Source organism: Rhamphochromis sp. 'chilingali', assembly GCF_963969265.1.
Source record: "Rhamphochromis sp. 'chilingali' genome assembly, chromosome: 11".
NCBI classification, from domain to species: Eukaryota; Metazoa; Chordata; class Actinopteri; order Cichliformes; family Cichlidae; genus Rhamphochromis; species Rhamphochromis sp. 'chilingali'.
Window position 1 is genome coordinate 1216568 of NC_137938.1, and position 26007 is coordinate 1242574.

General features: G+C 41.4%; 1 protein-coding gene across 1 annotated transcript in view; it reads left to right on the forward strand.

Annotated features, from left to right (window-relative positions):
- grik2 (glutamate receptor, ionotropic, kainate 2) overlaps positions 1 to 26007 on the forward strand; it is a 346902-nt gene that overhangs the window by 217090 nt on the left and 103805 nt on the right. The window contains exons 10-11 of the mRNA XM_080897244.1: positions 10208 to 10321; positions 25091 to 25297. Of these exons, the coding sequence (XP_080753370.1) occupies positions 10208 to 10321; positions 25091 to 25297 (321 nt within the window). The remainder of the gene's footprint in view (positions 1 to 10207; positions 10322 to 25090; positions 25298 to 26007) is intronic.

Genomic DNA, 26007 nt, shown 5'->3' on the forward strand with positions numbered 1-26007 from the left:
CCAAAGGTCAAAGACACCAGCTCCAGCCTCACAGAGCAGTACCAACAAGGCAGACCAACCTGTTCCAAAGTCCTGGTGCACCGCTCTATCAGTGCAACGGCTGAGTACAAGAAAGCCTAACTCAATGCCCCACACATTGATACTGGAGTGCCTGGCAATGTAAATGGCCTGTATTTGTATAGCGCTTTACTTAGTCCCTAAGGACCCCAAAGCGCTTTCCACTACATTCAGTCATTCACCCATTCGCACACACATTCGAACCACCGACCTTCTGACTAGTGGCTGACCTGCTCTGCCACCTGAGCTGTAAAGTAAAGGCTAATACTGAATACTTATATCATAAACTCAACGGGACTGTGGAAGATAACACTGAAGGACAGCTTCAAAGAAAGCTCACAAGAATATACCAGAATATTCTGTTCCCACTGCTGTTTTGCACAGGCCTCAACCTCCTCAGCTAATCACAAAGAATGGATGTGGATGTGGATTCAGGAGTGGGGTGACCATCATGAGTTACATCAAACTGTATGCCAGGAGCGAGCTAAACATCCACTCACTAATCCACCTCACGATATGGTGAATCTGAAATTTCCACACTCGGAAATTTGACTTGGACTGGATAAGTCCGATTTCAAATTCAAATATTTGCACTGGTTGTGACATACGGGAAAATAAATAGAATCAGCATACTTCTTTTTTTATTATTGATGCTTGAAAGTTTAAAAACTGAAATTTATTTTACAGATGAATCAAATATTTAAGTATACCTTTACCTTTGTATCTGGGTGGTTGCTGACTTTTTACTGCCTCAGTGAAACATAATGAACGTCACAATGCAAGAACGCTGCACTGCATCTCTCCTATGTGGTTGCTTCCTGTTCTCTCTATAGTACAATATTATATTTTACATGGAAATATTGCTGAATTTACATTAATATTTATTTATCCATTCTTCCATCCACTCTCTTCCACTGGAACCTCTCCCAGCTACCATAGGACAAGAGGTGGAGTACAAACCACCCTATGAAGTAAGGCTAACAGAGAGAGACAGACATCTAAAGACACATTCACACCTTCATGCCCACAATTTATTTAGTAAATTTTATTCTTCTTAATAATTTAGCAATAAAACACATGGAAAACAATATTTATATATCACTGCGAAAAACACGCAATTGTGGAGGGTATTTGTGGTTTCCACAAAATTGCAGGGGGTAACTGCTAACTCTGAACAGCGTTATGTTTGAAACAACAGCAGTATATGAAAATCTTCTGAAGATGAATTCAAAAGATCTTTGAATTAAAATATATTTCATATTAAGAACACTATCAGATCATATCCAGCTGCTTGAGCAGCTTGAACACCTTCTTTTACACCAGTTTACAAAAAGCAGTGGCCCCATTTTAATTTTAGGAAACTTCACAACACTCACTGATTTAAACCACTAACGCGTTTTAGAGATGTGATGAGGATGATGTTAATCTTAAATCTGTGCCTGAGTCAGCATACAGACACATGCCGCCCTCATCCTTTGATTTTGTTTGACACACTGTGTCTGGGTCACCTGTTTAACTCACTGCTTTCATGAATGTGTCAACTGTTGAACCTCTGCAGTCATACTGGTCTGTTTTGGGGACACCTAACAACAAATGTTAAAATAAGGACAACAATATCTTCCCATGGTTGTAGCTCATGTGAAACTGTGATATGATCATGATCAGAACACAGTAATATTCTCTAACTGTTAAACCTGAACTTAACTTTTCAGGTTTAACAGTACTCATCCAGTACACTCAGAGAGTTATTGTGACTGTAATCGTTTCTTCTTTTTCTTCAAATAATTACTGACTCACGGGAATCTCTCCAGTATTCAACACTTAATTTAAGATTCATGAGATTATCTGTGAGAAGAGAACCCCCAACGCTGCTGATACAAATAATAAAATCATATTCTTGCATGCAACTGCAAACACTTCAGGATCCTCGGTGGCGCTTGCCTCTCAGCAGCTCCTGACCTCTGGTTTGTGTACCGTGTGTGTCTGTGCCTCTATGAATAATTTACCCCATTAATAAAACCTCTCAGAAGTCCTCCAGTTTCACGAAGCCTGAATTAAAGAGTTGATTTGCAATTACAAAACCCATCTCAGGCCCTCACACAGCGCATCAGAAGTGCCCCTAAGAGTGTGTGGCTGGAGTATTTGTGGTCCCTTTTACTGATGCTCAGGGCAGACAGGTTGGTGGAGTGTGGGAGGTGCTGGGGTGAAGCAGGAGACTTGAGGGAGAGATGAGAAAACACGAGAAGCCTTGAGGCATAATCTGATAGCTGTGCCGACCTCTTCTTCCTGCTTTTCTCTTCAGCATTCTCCCCAAACGCTCTGCCTTCAGTGTTGTCCTCCATCAACATCCAAAAGGCCACATTCTTGATCCAGATCATTTTTAACATTGCTCCCTGTGGAACTCTAGAAAAGTGCCCACCGACAGTGCTGAGAGTTCACATTACTGCCAATGTGTAATAGTGGTGCTGTACATTATTGTCAGCAGGTAACCAGAATGGAAACAGGGGGAGAAAGGTCAGCATTTTACATTAATATACCTTTTGGTACTACTCAAAAAAAGTCTTATTGTCTTCAAGGACATTTTGCAGAACATAAACTTGCTCCTTTTATGCTGAAGCAGATGCTGCATTCACATTAAATGCATTTCTTTAATGGTAAATGGTCTGTATTTGTATAGCGCTTTACATGGTCCTAAGGACCCCAAAGCGCTTTACACAACCAGTCATCCACCCATTCACACACACATTCACACACTGGTGATGGCAGCTACATTGTAGCCACAGCCACCCTGGGGCGCACTGACAGAGGCTGCTGGACACTGGCGCCACCGGGCCCTCTGACCACCACCAGAGGGTGGTCAACTTAATGTTGCAATACAAAAGGTTAAAGTGGAAACATTCTCCAGTTTTCACTTCCTAATGAAACATGCGTTTGGTCCCGTGTGTCATGACCATTTATATACTCTCCTCTTTGTGTTTTGTTTCTCTTGTTGTTTGTCATCTCTCTGTCTTCCTCTTTCCTTCTTTTCTTCCCTGTCCTCTTATTCCTCCCTATTAACGTTACTATATAAAACACATTGAGATGACTATTATTGTGAACTGGCACTGTACACATATCACTGCAGCTCTAATTACTGTCAAGTTCACGTGTGTTGAATTTGCCCTCATTCACTTTGCTCTACAAAGTGCATCTACATTTAAAGTGTTTTGAAATACAGCCAGAATAAACCCTGTATAATACTGCAAATCCTATTATGCTGTATAATAAATATAATAAACAGGGGTGCACATAACTGGTACACAGGCTGCGCAACAAAAATTAGCAATGCGTAGTGACACTTGTGTTACCAAGTACCTTTGCGTACTTATAGTTGCTGTATAATAAATATAATAAATAGGGGTGGGTTTTAATAATCGATTCATCGATTAAAATCGATTCTGGCTTACGGATAACGTGATCTCGATTCATTAAAATTCTGAATCGATTTTTTAATATAAATGTATTTTGCCCGAAATTCCAGAATCTCTGGTGAAACGTCACAAAATTTTGACAACCACCAAACATTTAAAACAGTAAATGAGAGCAGGTACAGGCTTCTGCACAAAGACGTAAACACAAAGCGCGGACCGCGGATCAGAATCAGTGAGATGTGACTTACTTACTTCCAAAAAGAAAACCTAATTTCTGCCTTTCAATAGGCTACTGAACAAATTTAAACTTTCTAAAATTATGCAAAATGCAAAATGCTTAGCCGTGTCTAATAAAACTGCTGTAACTTCAGAGGTGATGTTCGTATGTTGATTAATTGGTTTCTTTCATTTTTGATGTACTGCAGAATATTTTTATAAAATCCAGAACAGGAAAATCACCTTCATGTTTTTCAGTGTTTTATCTTCCGCTACTTTGACACAAAGGCCTCTGCTGTGATGCTCACACCTTTGATAAAGTCTTGCCTGTGTCAGCTTCCTTTTTATAGATACAAAAATATGTAAATGTACTGTTCTGAATTATAATATTTCTGACTGAGGCAAAATTTCCCCAATTCAAAACGAATCGAATCGTGGATCGAATCGATTCAGGACCTTATGAATCGGAATCTAATCGATTCTAGAAATCAGTGACGATACCCAGCCCTAATAATAAATAAGTTTTAACAAAACATTAGCAAGAGCTAATGTTTGTGTCAGTGTTTGTGGCAAGAAGGAGACCCAAATTTCCGGTCAAAGAGTGCGTTTATTTATAGTGAGAATATGAACAATGTGTGATCGTTTCCATCAACGTGCTCCCGACTCCTGAACAGTGCTCGCGGTACGTGGCGTGAATGGTGAAAACTCCCACACTCTGCTCCCGGGACACACTCCTCTCCAGGTTCCTAACAAGACGTGACGAACAAACACCAGCAAAGATAGTTTCACCTCAGAGCTGAGGATGTACTGACTACGTAACTCAACGAGCCACTGTCGACTGAAGCTCGGCAACACGGTTAAGTAGAGGCCCACTGACGAGGATGAGCGGCGTCAGCCTGTGAGACTTGCTTCAGTGTGGGAAAAACCTGCCAGTCTGGTGATGCCCATAAACTGGTACGCTGGATACACACACACGTACATATAAAGGAGGAAGCAGGGGACCACGAGGGGAGCCATCACAAAGGCAGGTTGACCAGCGAGGACTGCCAGACCATGACAGTTGTTATCTCTAGCTGTTTCCTGAAGTCTTTCTCTGAGTTTACGGCATCAGTTTCTTCTAACAGAGTGATGATGCCAGGAATGTCATTCATACTATTGTTTATAAGAGCCATTCCTGATACTGGGGAAAAAATATTTTCATTTTATTATTATTTCTTTTCCTTTCTTTCTTTTGTTTTTTGCTATTTTTCTTCTCACACTGAACGAGTTTCAAAGATAAATTGATAATTGGTACTCTTGTTAGAGATTATTAAAGTGTTCTGATTCTGATTCTTCTTGAACAAGAAAAGATAAAAATTCCAAAAAGAAAGCAGAATAGTTTATAAATACATATCAAGATGTGAAGCCATTAAATCTAATACTTCAGGCCGTATAAACATGATCAAAATGAACATACCCAATTTTTTATATCTCTTCCAGCCACTTCCTCTGCCTCTTCCAAAAGAATTCTTTGATAAGCTAAACAGTATCTTTAATTGATTTATTTGGAATAACAAAAAACCTAGACTAAGACTTTGCTTGTTGTACCTGCCATATGAAAGAGGGGGGTTACAAATACCCAATCTTAGACTGTATTACTGGTCTGCAAAACCGCGCTCAGCCACTTTTCCACTGAGACACCCCCGACCTGGATACAAATTGAACAAACATCAGTAACACATCTTCAATTAAATCTGTATTTATTTTCTGCAATAACCCTTTTTTAAAAAACACAATAGATATTTGGTATAGGGCCCATCAGTATTTGGGAGATAAGTCTTCTATCTCTCGTTTTTCACCTATTTGGGCCAACACATGTTTTAAAGCAGGAAGAGCCGATGGGGGTTTCAAAAGATGGGCAGATACAGGTGTACAGAAGGTGGCAGATCTTTATAAGGATGGCAACCCTCTTACATTTGATCAGTTATGCGAAATATACAGCATCCCCAAAAACATTTTTTAAATATCAACAAGTTAAACATTTCATTATGTCAAAATATAAACAGACTGTATCTGAGCCACCATTATCACAATTGGAGAATGTCATACTTCAAAGGCCCTTGGGTAGAGGTCGTATCTCTTTATTCTATACAGCTCTATTAACACATGATAAAGAATCCACCTGACAAGTTGGACGCATGGATGTCAAGTTGGACGCTGACATCCAAGAGGAGATACAGGAGGCGGACTGGGAAACTGCATGTTTAAAAGCTCAAAGGCAATCAATTAATACAAGGATGAAACTCCTCCAATATAAGTAGAACTGAATCGCTGGTCGCCTGTCATCCCAGATAGTTGCAGTAAATGTTTAGACGAGAAGGGCACTCTGTTTCACTGTGCATGGAGCTGTCCAAAATTACAGCAGTACTGGAAATCAGTCATGCAAACTCTATCTAAGATTGTTGGAGTAAATATACCTGTTGAAGCAAAAATGTGTGTGTTGGGTATAAATCCAAAGAACCGTGATTTTAGCTCCAGACAGCTAAAATAAATTGACTTTGGACTCCTGCAAGCCAGGTGCTTAATATGTTTGTATTGGAAGAAAATGGATGAACCCACAAGTAGTCACGTGCGAATCATAAACGAATCGTTCAATACTCGAGAATCACTTTACTGACTCAAAAATTCAAAGGCCCAAATGAGTCATTCACTGACTCATCCCTGTTGCTGTTAGCAAACTAATTTCATTAGTAGAAATATATCTAACTTATAATTAAAATTGTGGGGAAAAAAACAACAGCCAGTTTCTTAACAGAAACATTTCTGCTCTGGACTGGAAAGAAAAACCCTGAGTAGAAAGCTCACATCAAGACAATATTGCCGTACATTTTGGGAGGAACACCCTGGAACTGGTGCGGGAGTATGAAAGGGAATCAAGGAAACTAGCAGATTACAGGAACCATCTCCGTTTCAACCTAAGATGCAGACAAAGCAGAGTTGTTCCTAAGAGCCTGCGCCTTGGATTCACTGTCAGGGGATACAGAGCAGACTTGATTCTACAGAGAGCGCAAAATCACCTTTTAAGTGAAAGGATAAGACAGGTCCATTTCACCATAGATGCCCTCCAGATCAAGATCAGCCAGACTCTGCAGGAACTGGAAATCCTTCTACCCTCTCCAATCTTAGAAGAGGTTTACAAGTTTGTGGACAAAGCTCAGTGGGCCCAACACTCTAAAGGAAAAGAAAGACAACGCAGGAAATTTCACACCTTGCTTTCAAAAACACACACTCCTCAGTCTGAACCTACACAACCCAGAGAAGAAAACACACCGGAAGACAGTCGGGAGAAATGGGTGAAGAACTTTTCAGACTGGAATCTCACTGAACCTGAAAAGAGAGTATTAGCCAAAGGACTCAATTTTGCCATTTCTCTGCAACAGTTGCCCATAGTGGACCTCATCTCAGCCACAGAAACCACCATACGGATTAATAAATTATCACAGACAGAAGCAGAACAAATCAGGATGAAGGTCTCGGCCACCCTCTCCAGTGCCAAAGTCCCTCCGTCTAACCTCACATTACAAGAAAAGAAGGCCGTCGCTTCCCTGAGCAAAGACCACAGCATCACTGTTTTACCAGCTGATAAGGGAAGATGCACCGTGGTCCTAAACACTACAGATTACCATACAAAGATCACTACGCTCCTCAGTGACAACAATACCTACGAAGCCCTAAAGCGAGACCCCACAAGCAGCTACAAAAAGAAAGTTATAGCTTGCCTTCAGGACCTTGAAAAGGACAAAATCATTGACTGCCTTACATATCACCGCCTTTACCCAGGGGATGCCATACCCTGCATTTACGGACTTCCTAAGATCCACAAAGAAGCTTTCCACTCAGACCCATAGTCAGCAGCATAAACTCAGCCACTTATAACATTGCTAAACACCTTGCTACCATCCTTGCGCCTCTCGTGGGGAACACCCCACACCACATCAAGAACTCCACCGACTTCACCGACAAGGTCCAGAAACTTACCCTGGATCCAGATGAAACCATGGTGTCCTTTGATGTAGTCTCTCTCTTCACTTGCATACCCACCACGGAGGCCGTGGAGACTGTCAGAAAACGACTACAAGAAGACAGCTCCTTGGAGGACAGGACCAACTTCACACCCGATCAGATCTGCACACTGTTAGACCTCTGCCTCACCACTACATATTTCAAGTACAACGAAGGCTTTTACAGACAAAAACATGGCTGTACCATGGGCTCCCCCGTGTCACCTATTGTAGCCAACCTTTACATGGAGGAAGTGGAAAGGAAGGCTCTTGGCTCTTTCAAAGGAAGAGTACCCAGCCACTGGTACAGATATGTGGACGACACCTGGGTCAACATCAAGACACAAGAAGTGGAATCCTTCACTGTGCACATTAACTCTGTGGATAAAAACATCAAGTTCACCAGGGAAGACACAAAGGACGACTGTTTGCCTTTCCTGGACTGCGCTGTGCACATTGAAGAGAACGGCAACCTCAACATCGAAGTTTACCGGAAGCCCACACACACGGACCAGTACCTCCTCTTTGACTCCCATCACCCTTTGGAACACAAACTTGGAGTAATCAGGACCCTACACCACCGGGCAGAACATGTTCCCTCTAAGCCTGAAGGGAAAAAGAAGGAACACACACATTCTTAAAGTCAGCAAAGAGGCACAGAAAAGAAGACCAAACACCAGCGAGGGAGGATAAGAAGGACAGACGCAACAACATTGTCATCCCCTATGTAGCCGGTGTATCAGAGAAACTCAGGAGAGTTTTCTCCAAGCATGACATCCCAGTGTATTTCAGACCCAGCAACACGCTCAGACAAAAACTGGTTCACCCGAAAGACAAAACTCCAAAACACAAACTTAACAATGCGGTGTTTGCTGTACAGTGCAGCGAGGAATGCTCAGACCTCTACATTGGAGAGACCAAACAGCCACTTCACAAGCGCATGGCACAACACAGAAGAGCCACCTCCACAGGACAAGACTCAGCAGTCCATCTGCATCTTAAGGATAAAGGACACTCTTTCGAGGATGCCAATGTTCACATTTTGGACATTTTGGACAGAGCGACCATCTTTGAACAGAGGCGGGGCTTACGACACCAACTCTCTGCCATCTATAATCCAGTTTTGACATCCTTCCCAGACGCCTTAACGCCCACTCACATCCTGGGCCATCTGACCTCAGATCAAATCACACGATAAGGTGGGGCCAGGTTTCACAATGAGCTCACCCGAAACCCTGGCTGATTGTGTCCCACACCCATTGTCACACCCTGGCTCAGGTGATTAGAGGATCATCAGGGGGGAAACTCCCACTGAGTTTAAATCTGGGACTCTCCACCATTTGACCTTAGAACTGAAGAAGCTTCTCGGATGAGAGGTGAAACGTCTTCAAGCAACTTAAAGAAGTCCAGACGCTTTTCTGTCCAAGCTCCTTTGACTACGATGACCTGGATGACTGAGAACCTTCACAGACATCAAGACAATACCTCCTCTGTTCACAGTAGCATCGCTCTGCTAACATGCTAACAGCACATTTGAGTTACTCACCCCTTCCCTTCCTGTGCGGAATCATAACATGAACAAATCACTCAGGAGTCACTCACCCCCTCCCTCCTGGCTCACAGCTTCTTCTTCTTCTTCTTCTTGGTTGACAACCAACATTAAGGAGCATTACCGCCCCCTGGCTCACAGCTCAGTGGACATTTTGATGAGAAAATATATATTTGACACATTTGAGGAAAATACTAATAAAATAAAATAAAAATAAATAAAATAAATGTTCCCTTTAGAAATCTTATTTTTTTGCTCTATAAAAATAGTTGTTTTTCTTTTTCAATCACTCATCTTAGCAGTAGGATATACATGAAAAGAGAAACAAATTAAGTTTGAGTAAAAATGTACATTTTTACACTCTCTGGGCAACTGACTCAGTGACTCAAATGACTCAAAAAACCTGATTCATTTTGGCGAGTGACTCATTCAAACTCAATTCAGTAAAAATAATCGAATTTACCATCACTACCTTCAAGTCATATGTGGGTGAAGGAGATGGCATCATGTATTGTATTGGAACGACTTACTTATATTGTTAGAGGAAAGGGAGTAGATTTAGAAGAAATATGGTTACATTTAACTGAGTTTCTCAGACATTATGAAGGGAATTAATTTAGAAAATGATACTTGGTGCTGAGTTTTTTTGTTTGTTTGTTTGTTTTTGTCATTTTTATTTTTCGTTCTCGCATTGGTTTTATTTTATTTTATTTTTAAATCTATATTTGTTTATTTTGGGGACGATGTTGTTTAATATAAATCTTATGTTAACTGTACTATTATTCTTTGCTTGTTCTGTAATATAAAACTCATTAAACATTTTTGTTTTTTAAATCTAACACTTCATGCTCTCATGTTTTTCTGTACCAATGGATTTTGCATGTACTCTATCTGCCTTCTAACAGAAGAAGAATTAATTAAATATTTGTTTACAGATTGGTACCTGGGACCCTCCGAGTGGCCTAAACATGACAGACAACCAGAAAGGGAAGACAACTAATGTCTCTGACTCCTTGTCCAATCGATCCCTGGTGGTGTCTACTATACTGGTATGGTTACTTTTCTTTGAGATCTTAAGCTTAGGACTGTATAACATGACGCCTCCTGTGGAGAAATATGTCATTCAGAGTTCTCTGGTCTATTTTTCTGGCTCTTTCAGAACAGTATTGCACAGTCTTCCTCATAGCTTACTACACAATAACAAGTGTGCTTTGAAACACATCGCTAAATCTTACTAAGGCTGCGTCCACACGTACATGGGTATTTTTTGAAATGCAGATTTTTCTATGCGTTTGCATCTTTCGTCCACAGGTAAACGGCGTTTTCGGTCACTGCAAACCGCAATTTTTTAAAAACTCCTGCCAGGGTGGAGATTTTCGAAAACTCCGTTTTTGCGTTTTTGCATTTACGTGTGGACGAGGAAAATGGAGAAAACGCAGCGTCAAAGGTGTGCGCCTTTTTTGACGTCACACTGTGCGCCACGTTATTGTTTCAGTGAAATTAATTTCTACAATGGCGGACTTAGACAAAACACTGTTACTGTTAATTTTACTCTCTGCTGTGTTTAAATGCTTACATATACACACACAGTTACTGTCCTCCAAACATAGGACTCAGTTCTGCTTCTATGGTAAATGGTAAATGGCCTGTATTTGTATAGCGCTTTACACATCAGTCACACACGTTCACACACTGGTGATGGCAGCTACATTGTAGCCACAGCTGCCCTGGGACGCACTGACAGAGGCGAGGCTGCCGGACACTGGCGCCACCGGGCTCTCTGACCCTCTGCTTCTATGCGCCATCTTTGTTTACTCTGCCATTTCTACACGGTTAGGAATATATCGACACCTGTTGCTTTGGCATGTTCCCGGCAGCGTTTTCCTTTGTTTTTGGCGTTTACGTGTGGACGGGATTTTTTAAAAATGAAAAAGGAAAATCTCAGTTTTCAAAAATACCCGTGTACGTGTGGAGCTAGCCTAAAACTTTTGAGTACATTAGTTCATCATATCAATTAGTATATAGTGTGCTGTCAAGACACAATGTCAATATGACACAATACGTTGTTATGTCTAATATGAACGTCAGTGCAGACACTGAACGCGCAAGGCTAAAAAAGCCTCCAATGCCTTCATCCTCCAGGAACTGCTTGGATACTCTGACCACCCAGCACTCAAAATGTGGTCATAAATGTTTTGTACTTGTAAATCAGTTTTGTATTTGTGCATCTGTAGATAAGAAAAAGATTTGTGTGTGTAAAAATATTTACACAAGTTACAAATTCTTTTTGTTAAGGTCTGGTTACACATACAAAGCAAGAAAATCCTTGTGAAACTCTGCACTCAGAGGACATGACATTGACCCATCTGTTCTCTCATTGGATAGATAAATTTGTGATTGACATGACATTGACCAATCAGCTGAAAAGAAGAAAAATTGGCTCAAAATTCGTACTTGTGAGTTGAAACTTGAGTGCAGAGCTTCACACGGATTTTTTTGCTTTGTATCTGTAACCAGACTTTAACAAAAAAAATTGCAACTTATGTAAATATTTTCACGCACACAAATCTTTTTTTCGCACACACAAATTCTTATCTACAGATGCACAAATATACGCATTCTGATTTACCAGTGCAAAATATTTATGACAATTTGAGCCCATAAGTATCTTACTATCTCAACTTAGTATCACAGCAAAGTGTGAAATGTACAAGCATGCAGAAGTTGCAGTAAGTTACAGTGAGCTTCAATAACAGCAGAGGGAGATATTTTATTTCAAGTCATGAAAATAATCACAGGAAAGCATTAAAATGTAAATACATATTAGCTGCCAAGGTAATAGTTTCTGGTGATTAATGACCCTCGCATGTACTTCATATGTCTTTTGATCACTAACGACCTCTTGGCTTTGAATACATTATCTCCTCCAGCTGCAGCTGCAGCTTCTCCATGCATTAATGCAGCTTCCGCATGGGTATCCATGTCACGCTATGGAGAGATAAAGCTTGAAATGGGCACAGTGGACTGGCGTGTTAATTGCATCCTTTGCCATGATGCTGGGTTGAGAGATCTGAGCATTCCTCAGTGGATCTGCCTGCTCAGACCATCACTGATTGACTGCCAAACCAGACACGCTGAATGATGTTGCAGGCACCATTACATTCTCCCCAGCTTCCACAGACCCTTTCACGTCTTTCAAGACTGAATGATTGTGAACAAAAATCTACTTTCAGTGTTTTATGTTTAGTATTTATAGAACTCACATTAGTGTTTCATTATGGTGCTTAAGTAATTTTAATAGCGATGAAAACAAGAGACTTATTGATACACGAGGATCTGGAAACGAAACATTTCGTGTAATTTTTCAGTTACATTTAATTACATGGCTCCTGTGCTCATGGGCAGGCGTCATGAAAATGTTGCTATCTATGTAATGGAATACATGAAAATCATTCAGGTGCAGCAAATACAGAGGCCCTTAAGCTCTTCTCTTTCACTTTGAAATAATTGCTCCCAAATCTTTTCATTAATTAATCACACCTTATTTAATATTAACGCCTCCATGTTAGCACACATAAAAGCTACCCCCCCCCCCCCCCAAAAAAAAAAAAACACTCTTCTTTTGTTTCTTCTTTTTTATTAGCTTGTCTCGAGCTATAAGAGTCATGAGCTGACTGTCAATTATCAACTCACATCTGTCTTTTCTTGGAGGGCAGGGGGCTCAACCTGCTTTGTGCTCATGATGCACCTCTACACTTCTAAAATTATTAACTTGTCAAAAGCTTATTTGTGTTTCAGCAGTGTTTCTGCTCATGTTCACGGCTTGTATACATTTTAGAAATTATGTACATCAGAAATATTATTGGCTGGCTGAAAACAATAAGGACAGATGACGTAATGTTTATTAGCAAAAACAAATGGCTTCATGCGTTTTAAGCCTCTTTGAGATTAAGAAAAAATACTTACCCCTTTCTCTTTTTTGCTATTTTTTCCTATGCGGTTATTAACCCCGGGATTAGAGGAAATGCTGTGGAGCTGCTGATTAATGTCACAGCACCACATCTGTGTTTCATATATTTACATTTAACATCAAAGGTTCATCAGTTTTATCTCTTATAATTCACATATTTTGGAGGTAAAAATGACTCGTTGCCAAAGAAGACCTCTCTTATCAGAGGACGTTTTGCTTTACTGATTAATCTTGAAACATTTTGTTTCAAAGCTTCCTTTATGTTTTTACTGTGGGGCATAAATGCACACGTTGTAAAAGTCCCCCCTCTAAGTCTATGCCTGTGGCTGTGGTTATGAACACAGACAGCACAGAGTCTGCCGTGTGATGGCACCATGGCACTAAAGGGAAATTTTAAGAAGAAATTCACATTAAAGCCATTTATGAGCCTGATATCGAAGAAGCAAGTGTAAAAATAACAATATCAAGTAAATTGCGGGTTGTCATTATTTATCACAGGTCTTCTTTCTTTCCGCACATGCTGTGAAGTGATTGGATTGTAGTTATTAGCAAAGACTCTCCACCGCTGTAATTGCCATATCAGGATTGAGTCATGGGGAGATGTGTGATGGCTGTGAGCAGCAAAGAAAAGGAGGGAGGGCTGACAATAATTGGGTTTGTTACATTTGATTGATGCACACTTTCATCTGGCTTCTCATCATTTTCTCCTGGATTATGTACTATAAAACATGATGTAATTACTCTTGAGATCTTGGCCTATCAACAGTTTATCTACTCAGGAAGTCATTCCAGTTATGCTGTTGTGGAAATGGAGTACCTTTAGGCTAATAGCTAGAGCTGTGGATAATATACCGTGTAATGTCTTGGAGAGAGCAAGGACCAGACTTGCTTTCATTGTCACAGAAACAACCAGTTGTTTTTATGATTCGCTGCAGGGGAACAGTAGAGCAGAGTGTTTTGTGCGTCATGTAAACTAACATTTAAACTCGGTTAAGGTGTTGCAAAATATTTTCTGGAGGTGTGAACAGACAGTTACAGCTACAAATCAAAAAGGCCACCGTGACATCTTAATATGTCAAGTCACCAGTTGATTAAACAGCAAATCATATCTTACTTCATCATTATCATACTGTAAACCTAAATGCTCAGAGTAAATGATAGAGTAGGTAGTCTAAACTTAATTTATCAAATACAGTTTCTACTACCATGAAAAGGTAAGGCCTCTTTTGGGTTTTCTCTCTTGTTGAGTTACTGAAATCTTGATTAACCACCTGTTTTGCAGGTTCAGTAACATCTTATACTGAATTTTAAAGTAACTCTGGAGGTGAGTGGAGGGTTGGTTGTTCCATGGTGGTTCCTCCCCTCCTTGCTCCAGTCTTCATGCCAACTATCCTTGGGCAAAATACTAACCCCAATATGGTCTCCGATGCATCCATTGGAGTGTGAATGTCAGATAGGAGGCACTTGAGTATACAGAAAGTGCTTGTATGAATGGCTAAGTGAGGCATATTGTATAAAGTGCTTTGTGTGCTCAGGTACAGTGAAAAAGCACTATATGACAAACAGTTCATTTACCATTTACTTTTTGTGTTCCCCTATAACTGTGCAGTGTAGAGACACATTATACACAACGTGCAGGAAAGATTAGGGTTTTTATAGCAAATTATGGAAGGTAATTCAAATATTACATACATTTTGTTATACTGACTAGTTTAATGATTACAAGAATTCATTTATAGTTCATTTCTTCAGGTTGTGGTTATCACCATGTTTAAACATTAAAGCTATCAATCTGCTCAGCCAAATGGGTGAGCACATAAGGCTTTTTCCATTGCTTCTTTCTTGGTGTGGCAGTCAAAGGGAGATGAGTAAGCATGATTAACGTACATAGACTATAAAAGATGAAACCATCATTTCACCCACTGGGTTTGGATTCCACATTTTCAAGTTTTCGAGTTTGTAAATTATCAGTGTGACCAAGCTTTGTTATCAAGCTGTAAAAACAAATTGTATGAGTGCAATGCACACATATCTCTACTGTTTAGGACTGATACATTAATAAAACTGCACAAGACAATTCCATTAAAATTCTCCAGTGGATTATAGATGAGGCCTTGTAGACAGGAACTGGGTTCTACACTCTGTGCTACCACCTATTTATCTATTACAGCAGCCACATCCCTAACTTTTAAGTCTGTTACACATTGAACGTGTTGTGAGAAAACAATTTGAAATTCTGAATTTTCTGTAATACTTGTGTAACACAGACGCACAACAAACATGATGTATTTTTGTGGAAAATTTTTCCTCAGAACATGTGAAAAATGAGTGGGGGTCCTGGTAACCTTGATACAGTTGAGGTAACATGATTCGTTGCTGTTGTCATCATCTTGTGAATCACATTTGGTCTCATCACTCACGCAGGACCAATTGGCCTTGGAAAACCATATTGGGGGCAAATTTCATATACAAACCACAGATCACACAAACCCCTCCTCCACATTAAGAGGTTTGTTTAGTTTTTTTGCTTCTTTTTCCCTTGTTTCATGTTGGTAATCATGAGCATGCCACCAGAACCGTTACAGCTTTACCATATAAAAAAAATAATTCCGAAAACGTTAGGACTTAATTATAAGAATAAAAAGAGAATGCACTGTTTTTCAAATCATGGAAAACCCAGATTTATTCACAATATAAGATAGAAAACATCAAATGTTTAAACTGAGACATTTTAGTATTTCATGCAAATATCTGTGTAGGTTCTCATTCATCCAGGTCATGGTAATCTAAAGAGCTTGGAAAGAAAAGCGACTGGAATTCTCTCAATCAATTCACCTCCCATCCAAAAAGCGTCTTCAGTTCTAAAAGCAAATGGTAGAGCCAAGGTGTTTAAAAGGGCATGGGTGATTATCAACAGAGGTGTCGAGTGAAGCCATTGTGGGACTGTCCATCGCCCTATCATGTAACCTATTGAGATCACCTGACAAAAGGTGCGAATGGGCTTTAAAGCAGCTGAGAAGGAGTCTCAAAACGGCATTGTAGATGGCAGACAGCTGGTGTTGAAAGCGACCACATGTTTTAAGAGCTTTCTTAATATTTTTTTCCCTTCTGGCTTAGAGGAAATATTTGCTGCCTGGTGCTGCAGGGTGCTGATTACTCCAACACGGCAGTGAAAGTGGTTAGGTAATGCGTTGCTTAAGGTGCGACGTGTGGAAAACAGGGTCTGGTCACTTAATCGATTAGTGACTAGGTTGATTGTGGCTGTGATCTTGTACAGGCCAATAAACCTGGGAGTGAGTTTCTTGGATTCACTATGAAGTTTCAGGTGTCTTGTGGAGAGCCAGACCCGGTCCCCTGGTTGAAACAAATGGCCGGGGAGATGTCAGCAACAATGTTGTTTGGCATATTTAGCATTGGACTGAGAAATAGTGGCCTGAACTGTGACGTCATTCAGGGGTAAGACCGCAAAGGATTCTGGGAACTCGTGGCAAGAGGTACTAGTGCACGCAGACTTTCAATTGAAATCAGTCACACATCGATAAAAAGAAACACAAAAAATGGCAAGAAGCTGTGGTATTATTAACTGCAATAGCCGGTCACATGAGAGCCACGGGAAGCCGACGGGTAAAGAGATCGGTTGTTATCGGATTACGTCGTTGAAGAGAAAGAAAGAGAAATTGTTCGAGCCATGGTTCCGAAGTAACAAAGAGCCACGGATGGCCTGGATTGCAGCCATTCAAAGATCAAATATAACGTCCCAGAACACTCCAGCTCACAGGTTAGTCTGCTCCAAGCATTCCCACAAAGGTCAGTCTGCTGTTGTAGTTATTATGTAATTTATCATAATTGGTGATATAGGTTACAAGCAAGTCTGGCGCTGAACAGAAATTGTCGCGCTATATGCTCCTTTATTTATTGTGCATAAATAGTGAATTGTCCTGACACAATATTGCGTTTCGCTTCTATTATTACCATGGTACACTGACAAAAACATATACTTTTATTCACAGGATAAAACAGTTGTTTTGTATCACTAATTGCCCAGTACGATTACAGCATACAGTATTATTGTCACTGCTACATTTCTGTAACGCGAACCAGAAATTATTTCCACTACTAATTAATTACCGTTTAGCTCAAAGGTTATATTAATAAACGGTTAACGAATATGTATTTATGAAGACGATTTGTGAGACTGGAAATCTTACCTTTGTTCGTACGATGGTCTTTCGTTCTACGCGGTACATTTCAAGGTCCTGCACCCATTCGTCGGTAAACTGTACCTGGGCTTGTTGCAGTGACCTGAAGTTACTAAACTTCATGAGTGTGTGCACTCACTCCAAGAACCGTATAATTATAAATATGAGCGTGGTGAAAGTTGGGCAGCACGCTAACCGTCTTTTGTCCACTCTGTGCTCGTAAGGGTCTGACCCTTTCACTCGACTGATTTTTTCCTCGTATCTTTTCTTTGACTTTTCATCAAGTCTGTCTTTGTACAGACCAGTATTGTTCTCCTTCGTTTTGTACATACCTTTTTGGGGGGGGCAAAGAAAAAGCAAGAAGGTATTGGAACCGAAGAATGAACGTTTTGCGGTGCTGCAAATGCTTGCATTTGATGCGGTACTTGGATTGTTTTGCCACGAGTTCCCGGCATGCAATGCACGAAAGTCACATGGTCTGTCAATCTCTATATGTGAGGGGGCAAACTCCTCAAGATGGGTGGTGACCATGGTGGCCATTTGGGAGTCGGCCATCTTGGATACAACATTTGTTTTTCAATAGTTTTTCAATGGTCCCTTAATAAGTGGGAGGCACATTTGTAAACTGTTGTAATTCCTACACCGTTCGCCTGATTTGGATGTAAATACCCTCAAATAAAAGCTGACAGTCTGCAGTTAAAGTATATCTTGTTCGTTTCATTTGGAATCCATTGCTGTGTATGGAGCCAAAAATGTTAGAATTGTGTCGATGTCCCAATATTTATGGACCTGACTGTATGTGTCTATTTTAAATATAATATAAATATATTACAAATTATTGAATTCCTTTTTTTATTTTCACCTTAAACTTTATTCTTGAACAAATACTACTACATGTCTTGACATTCCTGTCTCACTGATATTGATCACTATCTAGACAGTGCTTTCTGCTCTTTCATCAACATTACATCAGTATTCTTGCAGTCTTGCAGTCCAAGAGCCATGGTATGCTCTATTAGATGTATTACATACACAGTAATGTGTCCAGTGACATAACAGACAGTTGCAGTGCAGTTAAAAAAGACACACATTCCTGTTTTTATTTTTGGGGTAGAGCACAGCTATGGGAGAGATGCAGACTGTTACTCTCAAATTCAAAATTATGATGGTGAATGTCAACCACACCAATATGTGAATGCAAAAAGAATGAAGCTTTCAGTTTAAAGTTATGGTTTTGATTGATTTCTTAATGTACAGAATTCAGTTTGTGGTATTTAATGGGTTAGATGCTGATGGTCCAACACAGTAGGACAACACAACTGAATCCCCTCAATGATAAGAGTTAGGGCATGACCCCCAAAGAAAAAAAATCAATCTTACCGTGGCATTGAGATCTGACCTAATGGAACACATGAACGTTAGCGGTAATGCATGGCACAGGGAAAGGCATAACATGCATAAGCACCACATTACATTAGAAACTGGGTCTGGAGAGCAAAGGGTAGAGCAGCAGAATGAGCCTGTGACGATGCTCGAGGGCAAGCTTGGTGGAGAGAAACCAAAATGAGATGTGAGGACAGACTAGAGGTAAGATAGAGACAATGGGCCTTTGATAGGCCCGGCGCTGATGTTCAGCAGGTGAGAGACAGAGAGTTTGCGAAAAGCCTGTAAGTTGGCAAAAGCAGTCCCAAGAGGAGAGGCTGCCTTAAGGGTTAGGGCCACTGAAGGCTAGAGTGCAGCAGAAAAGCAAGCGAACGATAAGAAACAGAAGAGAGAAGATTAAGGCCACCGATGGCCGACAGAGAACAGAGAGCCTGCAAAGGTGGAAAGTTGCGAAACAGGTGAGAGATAAGCTGCATTAGGTTTGGGGCAACTGCTGGCCAACAGAGAACAGAGAGTCTGCAAAAGGCTGAAAGTTGCATGACAAGAGAGAAAAGAGCCTGGGTTAAGGCATGGGGCTGCTGATGGCCGATGGAGAGCAGAGAGAGTGTGATAGGGCTTGCAAAGAGGAGAGAGAGCACAGAGCCTGCAAGGGCTTAGCGTTTGTCAAAGGTCAGGAGAGAAAGAAGAGCCTGTGTTAAGGTTGAAGGCTGTTGAAGGCCGGGACAGGACCAGCGCATGCAATAAGGCAGAAAGAACAAAGGGCCTGTTATAAAGCAAAAGGACAAACAAAGAGAGTCTGCATTAAGGTTCAAGGCCACTGTTAGCTAGGAGAGAGCACAAAGACTATAATGAGACTGAGAGCTGGCGGAACAGGAGAAAGGAGGGAGACTTTGATACCACCAGCCAGCTATGTCGTGACATGGAAGAAATTGTAGACTAGAGTGACTTGGAAACAGGAAAGCAGAATCACAGGTTAAGAAAACATGATTTGTTGAAGTACATACATATGGGGTGATGCAGGAATTGAAAAAGATGCAACAAGGAAAGGTCATTGATGACCCACAGTCCATTCGAGGACAAGAAGGAGTAACGTTCTGCATAACTGAAGCATCTTACCTTAAGATATCAAGCCTCCTTAAGTGACGTTGATGCAATTTAGCGCTATATAAATAAATGGGATGAAAAGGCTTGTATAGCTGCAGAAGCAGCACCACTTACCTATTTAGTGATGAGCTTTGACATTTCACCATGGAACAGTAAGACAGACATGGCGATTTACTAATTGATTTCTAATTGCAGATCCGTTTGTGGATGCATCTTTAGTTTGCAACCAGTGAAGAACGGAAAGTGTTACTGCATTGAGTCCAGAAAGGTGGTGTTATGATGGCACCCTGTGACTGTACATCAAGTGAAAGGAAGGAGGCCGAAGACTAGTGACTATCAGAACCACTGTCCAGGATGAGAAAACAAACATCCATCAGTACATCAAGAAGATGGCCAGAACTGATTGCGTGACTTAGTGAATACTTCAGGAAGTTGAAGTCCAAGGAAGAAGATGAACAAGGAGAAGAACTGTCATGGAAGGACAGGCCCATGCACGGTATGTACCACCAGCAAAAAGAGGAAGTAGCTGACATCCAGAAGTCCTACCAGTAGCTAGACAGAGCTGGAGTAAAATGGAATGTCTCTATGGATCTTGTGCTCAGAGCTTGCTCCTATGCTGCCATGATTAGTGCCTCTGTGCTGTCTTCCAGTCCAGCTTTGTCCAGCCACTGGTTGGATTTCTGGATGTCAACAACTTCCTCTATCTGGCGGTGGTACATACCGTGCAGGGGCCTGTCCTTCCATTAATGTTACTCCTCTTCCTCCTCTTTCTTGGGTTTCTGCTGTCAGAGGTATTCACTGAGCACGGGCTTGGTTGGGGCCATCTTCCTGATGTACTCGTGGATGTTCCTTGTCTCATCCTGTACTGTGGTTTTGACACTCACCAGTCCCCGGCCTCCTTTCTACCACCTAACGTACAGACACCGCAATGTCGTTCAGACTGGAGAAGTGTAGGGAATGCAGTCAGAACTGAGGGGATCAAACTACCAGAAGACAACATTTCAAACAGAGAGGACAGTAACAAGTACCTGGGCATCCCACAGGCAAATGGAAACCACAAAGAGGCCACTATGAAAGCTACCACCATCAAGTATCTGCAGAGGGTTCAGGCCAGTCCTGAGGAGTCAGCTGAACAGTAAGAACAAGATCCAGGCTATCAACACCTACACCCTGCCTGTGATCAGGTACCCTGCTGTGATAATAAGCTGGCCAAAGGAGGAGATAGACGCCACTGACATCAAGACAAGGAAGCTCCTTACCATGCATGTTTAACCCCAAGTGCAGCACACTGGTGGCGTGGGAACAGCAGCGGCCACTCAAGACCAAATTGTGCTGTTTTTGTACTTTTGGGCTTTCTATCGAATTTTCATGATAACCTCTGAGCCACATGGACACCAGAACAATCGGTGTTCATGTTTACCAACGGCAAACACTTCTAAATTACAAGCATCACACAAAAACTGACCCGGAACTACTGGAAGCGCTATGGAAATCGGGCCTTCTGTCCTTCATCGTCTGATGCTGGTGGCCAGTGGACATGTTGCCGAAAGCGCTGCGTGAGGAAGCGGAAGTGCATCAAGCGTGGTGCGGTCCGTAATAGGCTAAGAGCAAATCCAAGCCAACCGGTTCTTCCATCCATCTTCCTCTCAATAAACTGGACTACATCCGACTCCAGCAGACCACGCAGCCGGAATTTAGAGACTGCTGCGTCTTTTTTATCACAGAAACATGGCTCAGCGACAGAGTCCCTGAAAAAACTGAAAACTGAAGAGTGCCTGCCTGAAGGGCTACCAGGGATTTTGAAATTTTGCAAGCCCTGAGACAGCAAGTTACTTTTGCACAATACTCAGCATTTCACACATTTCCATTGCACTGTCTTGTGTCTGTATCCTCCAGGGTCTCGGAGGAGCGTTGTCTCATTTCACTCAGTACTGTACCACTGTACATGGTTGAAATGACAATAAAAGCCACTTGACTTGACTTGACTTGACTTGTATCCTAAGCGGTAGGAAGAAGGCCAAGGACTGGTGAGTATCAGTACCAGAGTCCAGGATGAAACAACAAAACATCCACAAGTACATCAGGAAAATGGCCATGACCGACTCCGTGCTCAGTGAATACCTCAGGCAGTAGAAACCCAAGAAAGAGTTGCAAGGGGAGGAACCATCATGGAAGGACAGGCCCCTGCACGGTATGTACCACCGCCAGATAGAGGAAGTGGCTGACGTCCAGAAATCCTATTGGTGGATGGACTGAAAGACAGCACAGAGGCACTAATCATGGCAGCACAGAAACAAGCTCTGAGCACAAGATCCATAGAGGCTGGGGTCTATCACACCAGGCAAGACCCCAGGTGCAGGCTGTGTAAAGATGCCCCTGAGACAATCCAGCACATAACAGCAGGGTGCAAGATGCTAGCAGGCAAGGCATACATGGAACGCCATAACCAAGTGGCCGGCATAGTGTACAGGAACATCTGTGCCGAGTATAACCTGGAAGTCCCGAGGTCAAAATGGGAGATGCCCCCAAGGGTGGTGGAGAATAACCAAGCTAAGATCCTGTGGGACTTCCAGATACAGATACAGATGGACAAACTGGTGGTTGTCACAACCCGACTCATAGGAAGTGACAAACAAATGGGAGACCACACACAGGTTTTTTAAAGGCTGTAAGACATATTTAATGAAAATAAGGTAAAACAACTTAAAGACAATGTAAAGGAGTCAAAGGAGCTTGCAAAGAAAAGCGTCTGGACTTCTTTAAGTTCTTAAAGAAGTCCAGACGCTTTTCTTTGCAAGCTCCTTTTAAAGAAGTCCAGACGCTTTTCTTTGCAAGCTCCTTTGACTACGATGACCTGGATGACTGAGAACCTTCACAGACACAATGTAAAGGACATAACAGCCATAACTGAAACTTCCAAATGAACAAAATGGGTGCCAGACAGCGAGCGACAGCACCAAAGCCAGCCACCCTGGTTCAGTCAAGGTGTCTTTATATACACTGGGACTGGCCTCTCAGGTGTGCTGCATCACTAATTGGGTCAGCTCCACCTACCTGCAAGAAACAGGTAAAAGAAAAAACAAAACACAAGGCCAGCCCACTGGCCGTCACATGGTGGCTAACCAACTGGACATAGTAGTGGTAGAAAAGCAGAAGAAGATAGCCATAGTGATAGACATAGCGATACTGAGTGACAGCAACATCAGGAAGAAGGAACATGAGAAGCTGAGAAGTACCGAGGCACTCAGAGAAGAACTGGAGAAGATGTGGAGGGTGAAGGTAACAGTGGTCCTAGTGGTAATCGAAGCACTCAGGGCAGTGACTCCCAAGCTAGGCGAGTGGGTCCAGCAGATCCCAGGAAAAACATCCACGATCTCTGTCCAGAAGAACGCAGTCCTAGGAACAGCTAAGATACTGTGCAGGACCCTCAAGCTCCCAGGCCTCTGGTAGAGGACCCGAGCTTGAAGGATAGACGAGGGGCAAGAGAGGGATATATAAATAAACTTTTATTCAACAATTCAACACGAAAAGTAATTACAAACATAGCTGGACAACAGTGCTAAGCATGAAAGAAAATAACCTACAAAAGAGGAAAAAAATAGAGAACTAATTTAGACTTGCTCCTATCACCCCGAAATGGTTCAGACTGGCCCCAATGGCTACCCCTCGCTGAGCCTGGTTCTGCCGGAGGTTTCTTGCTGTTAAAATGGCCTTTTTCCTTCCCACTGTCGCCAAGTGCTTGTACAAAGTAGATTTTATGAATGTTGGGATTTCTCTCTGTTATTTTACAGCCTTCTCTTACAAAATAAAGCACATCGATGCTGGTGGCAGAGCAAGTCAGCCACTAATCAGAAGGTTGGTGGTTTGATCCCAGGCTGCCTCCTGGCTGCAATTGTGTGAATGGGTGAATGACTGAATGTAGTGGAAAGCGCTTTGGGGTGCTTAGGGACTAAGTAAAGCGCTATACAAATGCAGGACATTTACCATTTTACCATTTAGCACAAGGGAACCAAGACACTAATCCAGAAATAAGAAAAATGGAGGAACAGACAGCGAAAGACGGAGAGAAGTAAAAAGTACAAATATTACACATTTAACAAAACACAAGATTGCAAAACTGAAATGCATGACAATAACAACTAAAAATTAAAAACAGAAGTTTAATTCTCAGTGATTTCCACACAGTCTATTTGAATCAAACAGGAACAAAAACAATCAACAAAAACAAAACTCAGTACTTGAAATTTTCGAACAACAATGAATAATAAAAAATAGTCAAATATATTACTAAGAATCCGAACTAGGAATCTAAAACAGCAAAACTGAAAACCCCAGGACCAAATCTAAGGAACGTGACAAACCATGTCAAAGCTATTAACAATTTTAAATGATTTTTTTTCAGTCATGCCACAGTTATCTGATAAATAACACCTGCTTGGTGATATATTTTGCGATTTATTTGTCTGCGAGAAACAAGAAATGAGGGATATGCTGCACGAATGAGCATCTAAGGCTAAAAAAGACAGATGGTGCATAAAGCAGAGGTGTAAAGAGGAGGAAGCAGGTGGAGGAGGAAACCGGGAGTGAGCTGTGGAGGGAGACGAGAAGGACATGGTGAAGGAGATGCTCAGTAGGCGGGAGGCAGAAAGGAAATGGTTTGAAAAAAGACAGCTTTCTCCAGCTGTTCATGTGAACACAGGGTATGTGCCAGCTCTTGCTCTCTCCTTTTTGTGTCTGTCTATCAGCATCTCTTATCTTATTGTTAAAGCATGTGGAACCCCGAAAGCTGAGCTTGTGCCCAACGCCAGTTTGACGTGCCCGAGAGATGCACACAGTAACTGATATGAGGGGATTATCTCTTATTATGGTCATGCCTCACTTTGTACCAACCCCAACTCACATCACAGAACTGGGACGACTGGAAAACACACACACACACACACACACACACACACACACACACACACACACACACACACACACACACACACACACACACACACACACACACACACAGCAGCTTTATATATGCTTTACCAACCTGGGGAGTTTATGTTAGGGTTTGCATGGCTTACATATCAGATGACCTATACACTTTATCTGTAGGTAAAAGATGGAAAGTGCTGCTAAGACTCATCCCTCCTCCCTATTTTGCCCAACAGGAAGAACCATACGTGATGTTCAAGAAGTCTGACAAACCACTCTATGGAAACGACCGCTTTGAGGGCTACTGCATCGATCTACTCAGAGAGCTGGCCAACATCCTAGGCTTTACTTTCGAGGTCCGCCTGGTGGAAGATGGAAAATATGGTGTCCAGGATGAGAACACAGGCCAGTGGAATGGCATGGTCAAGGAGCTAATGGATCATGTGAGTTTCTGCATTATTATTCAATCATTATAAAAGTGGTTCAGTCAATCAGTCAATCAAATTTAGTGATGCATTTTATTTATGGAGAACTTTCAGTTACTTAACCCTCATTCTATTGACATATTTAACATAAATGGACTACCAGCTTGTAATTTACTGTATAAACAATAGCAAAATAATAATAATAGCAACTCTTACTTGTTCTCATGGCATTATTAGTTCTGTAAATATGCCATTTAAAGAAAAAAAGATTTTGCAAAGTTAAAGTTAATTTGCATGTTTCGTAAAACTAAACGTATACTTATCTAAAGTATAAACAATCTTGGAGCTTTTATCCCATGTACAATCTATATTATTACTTAAAAGCTTATTTAAGGGCCTTGTTTGTGATATCACTTAGTTTTTAGTCATTTTAACTAAACATTATTTGTATTTATATAATGAAACCAACTGGGGTCATAATGAGGCTAATATGAAATAACTGAAGTAAACACATAAACCTTAGTGACACTGTTGAAAGCTTTTTCCACATCTACAAACCACATGCAGACTGGTTGGGCAAACTCCCACACACCCTCAAACATACTGACCCTAACATACTATGGCCTTGTTCGTCCTTTAGTTGACTAACAGATGATCCAGTTACCCTGTGTTCTGTCTGTAATTGGAGCACATTTCCAGTTATCAGTTTCCAGTAATACAGAGGCACC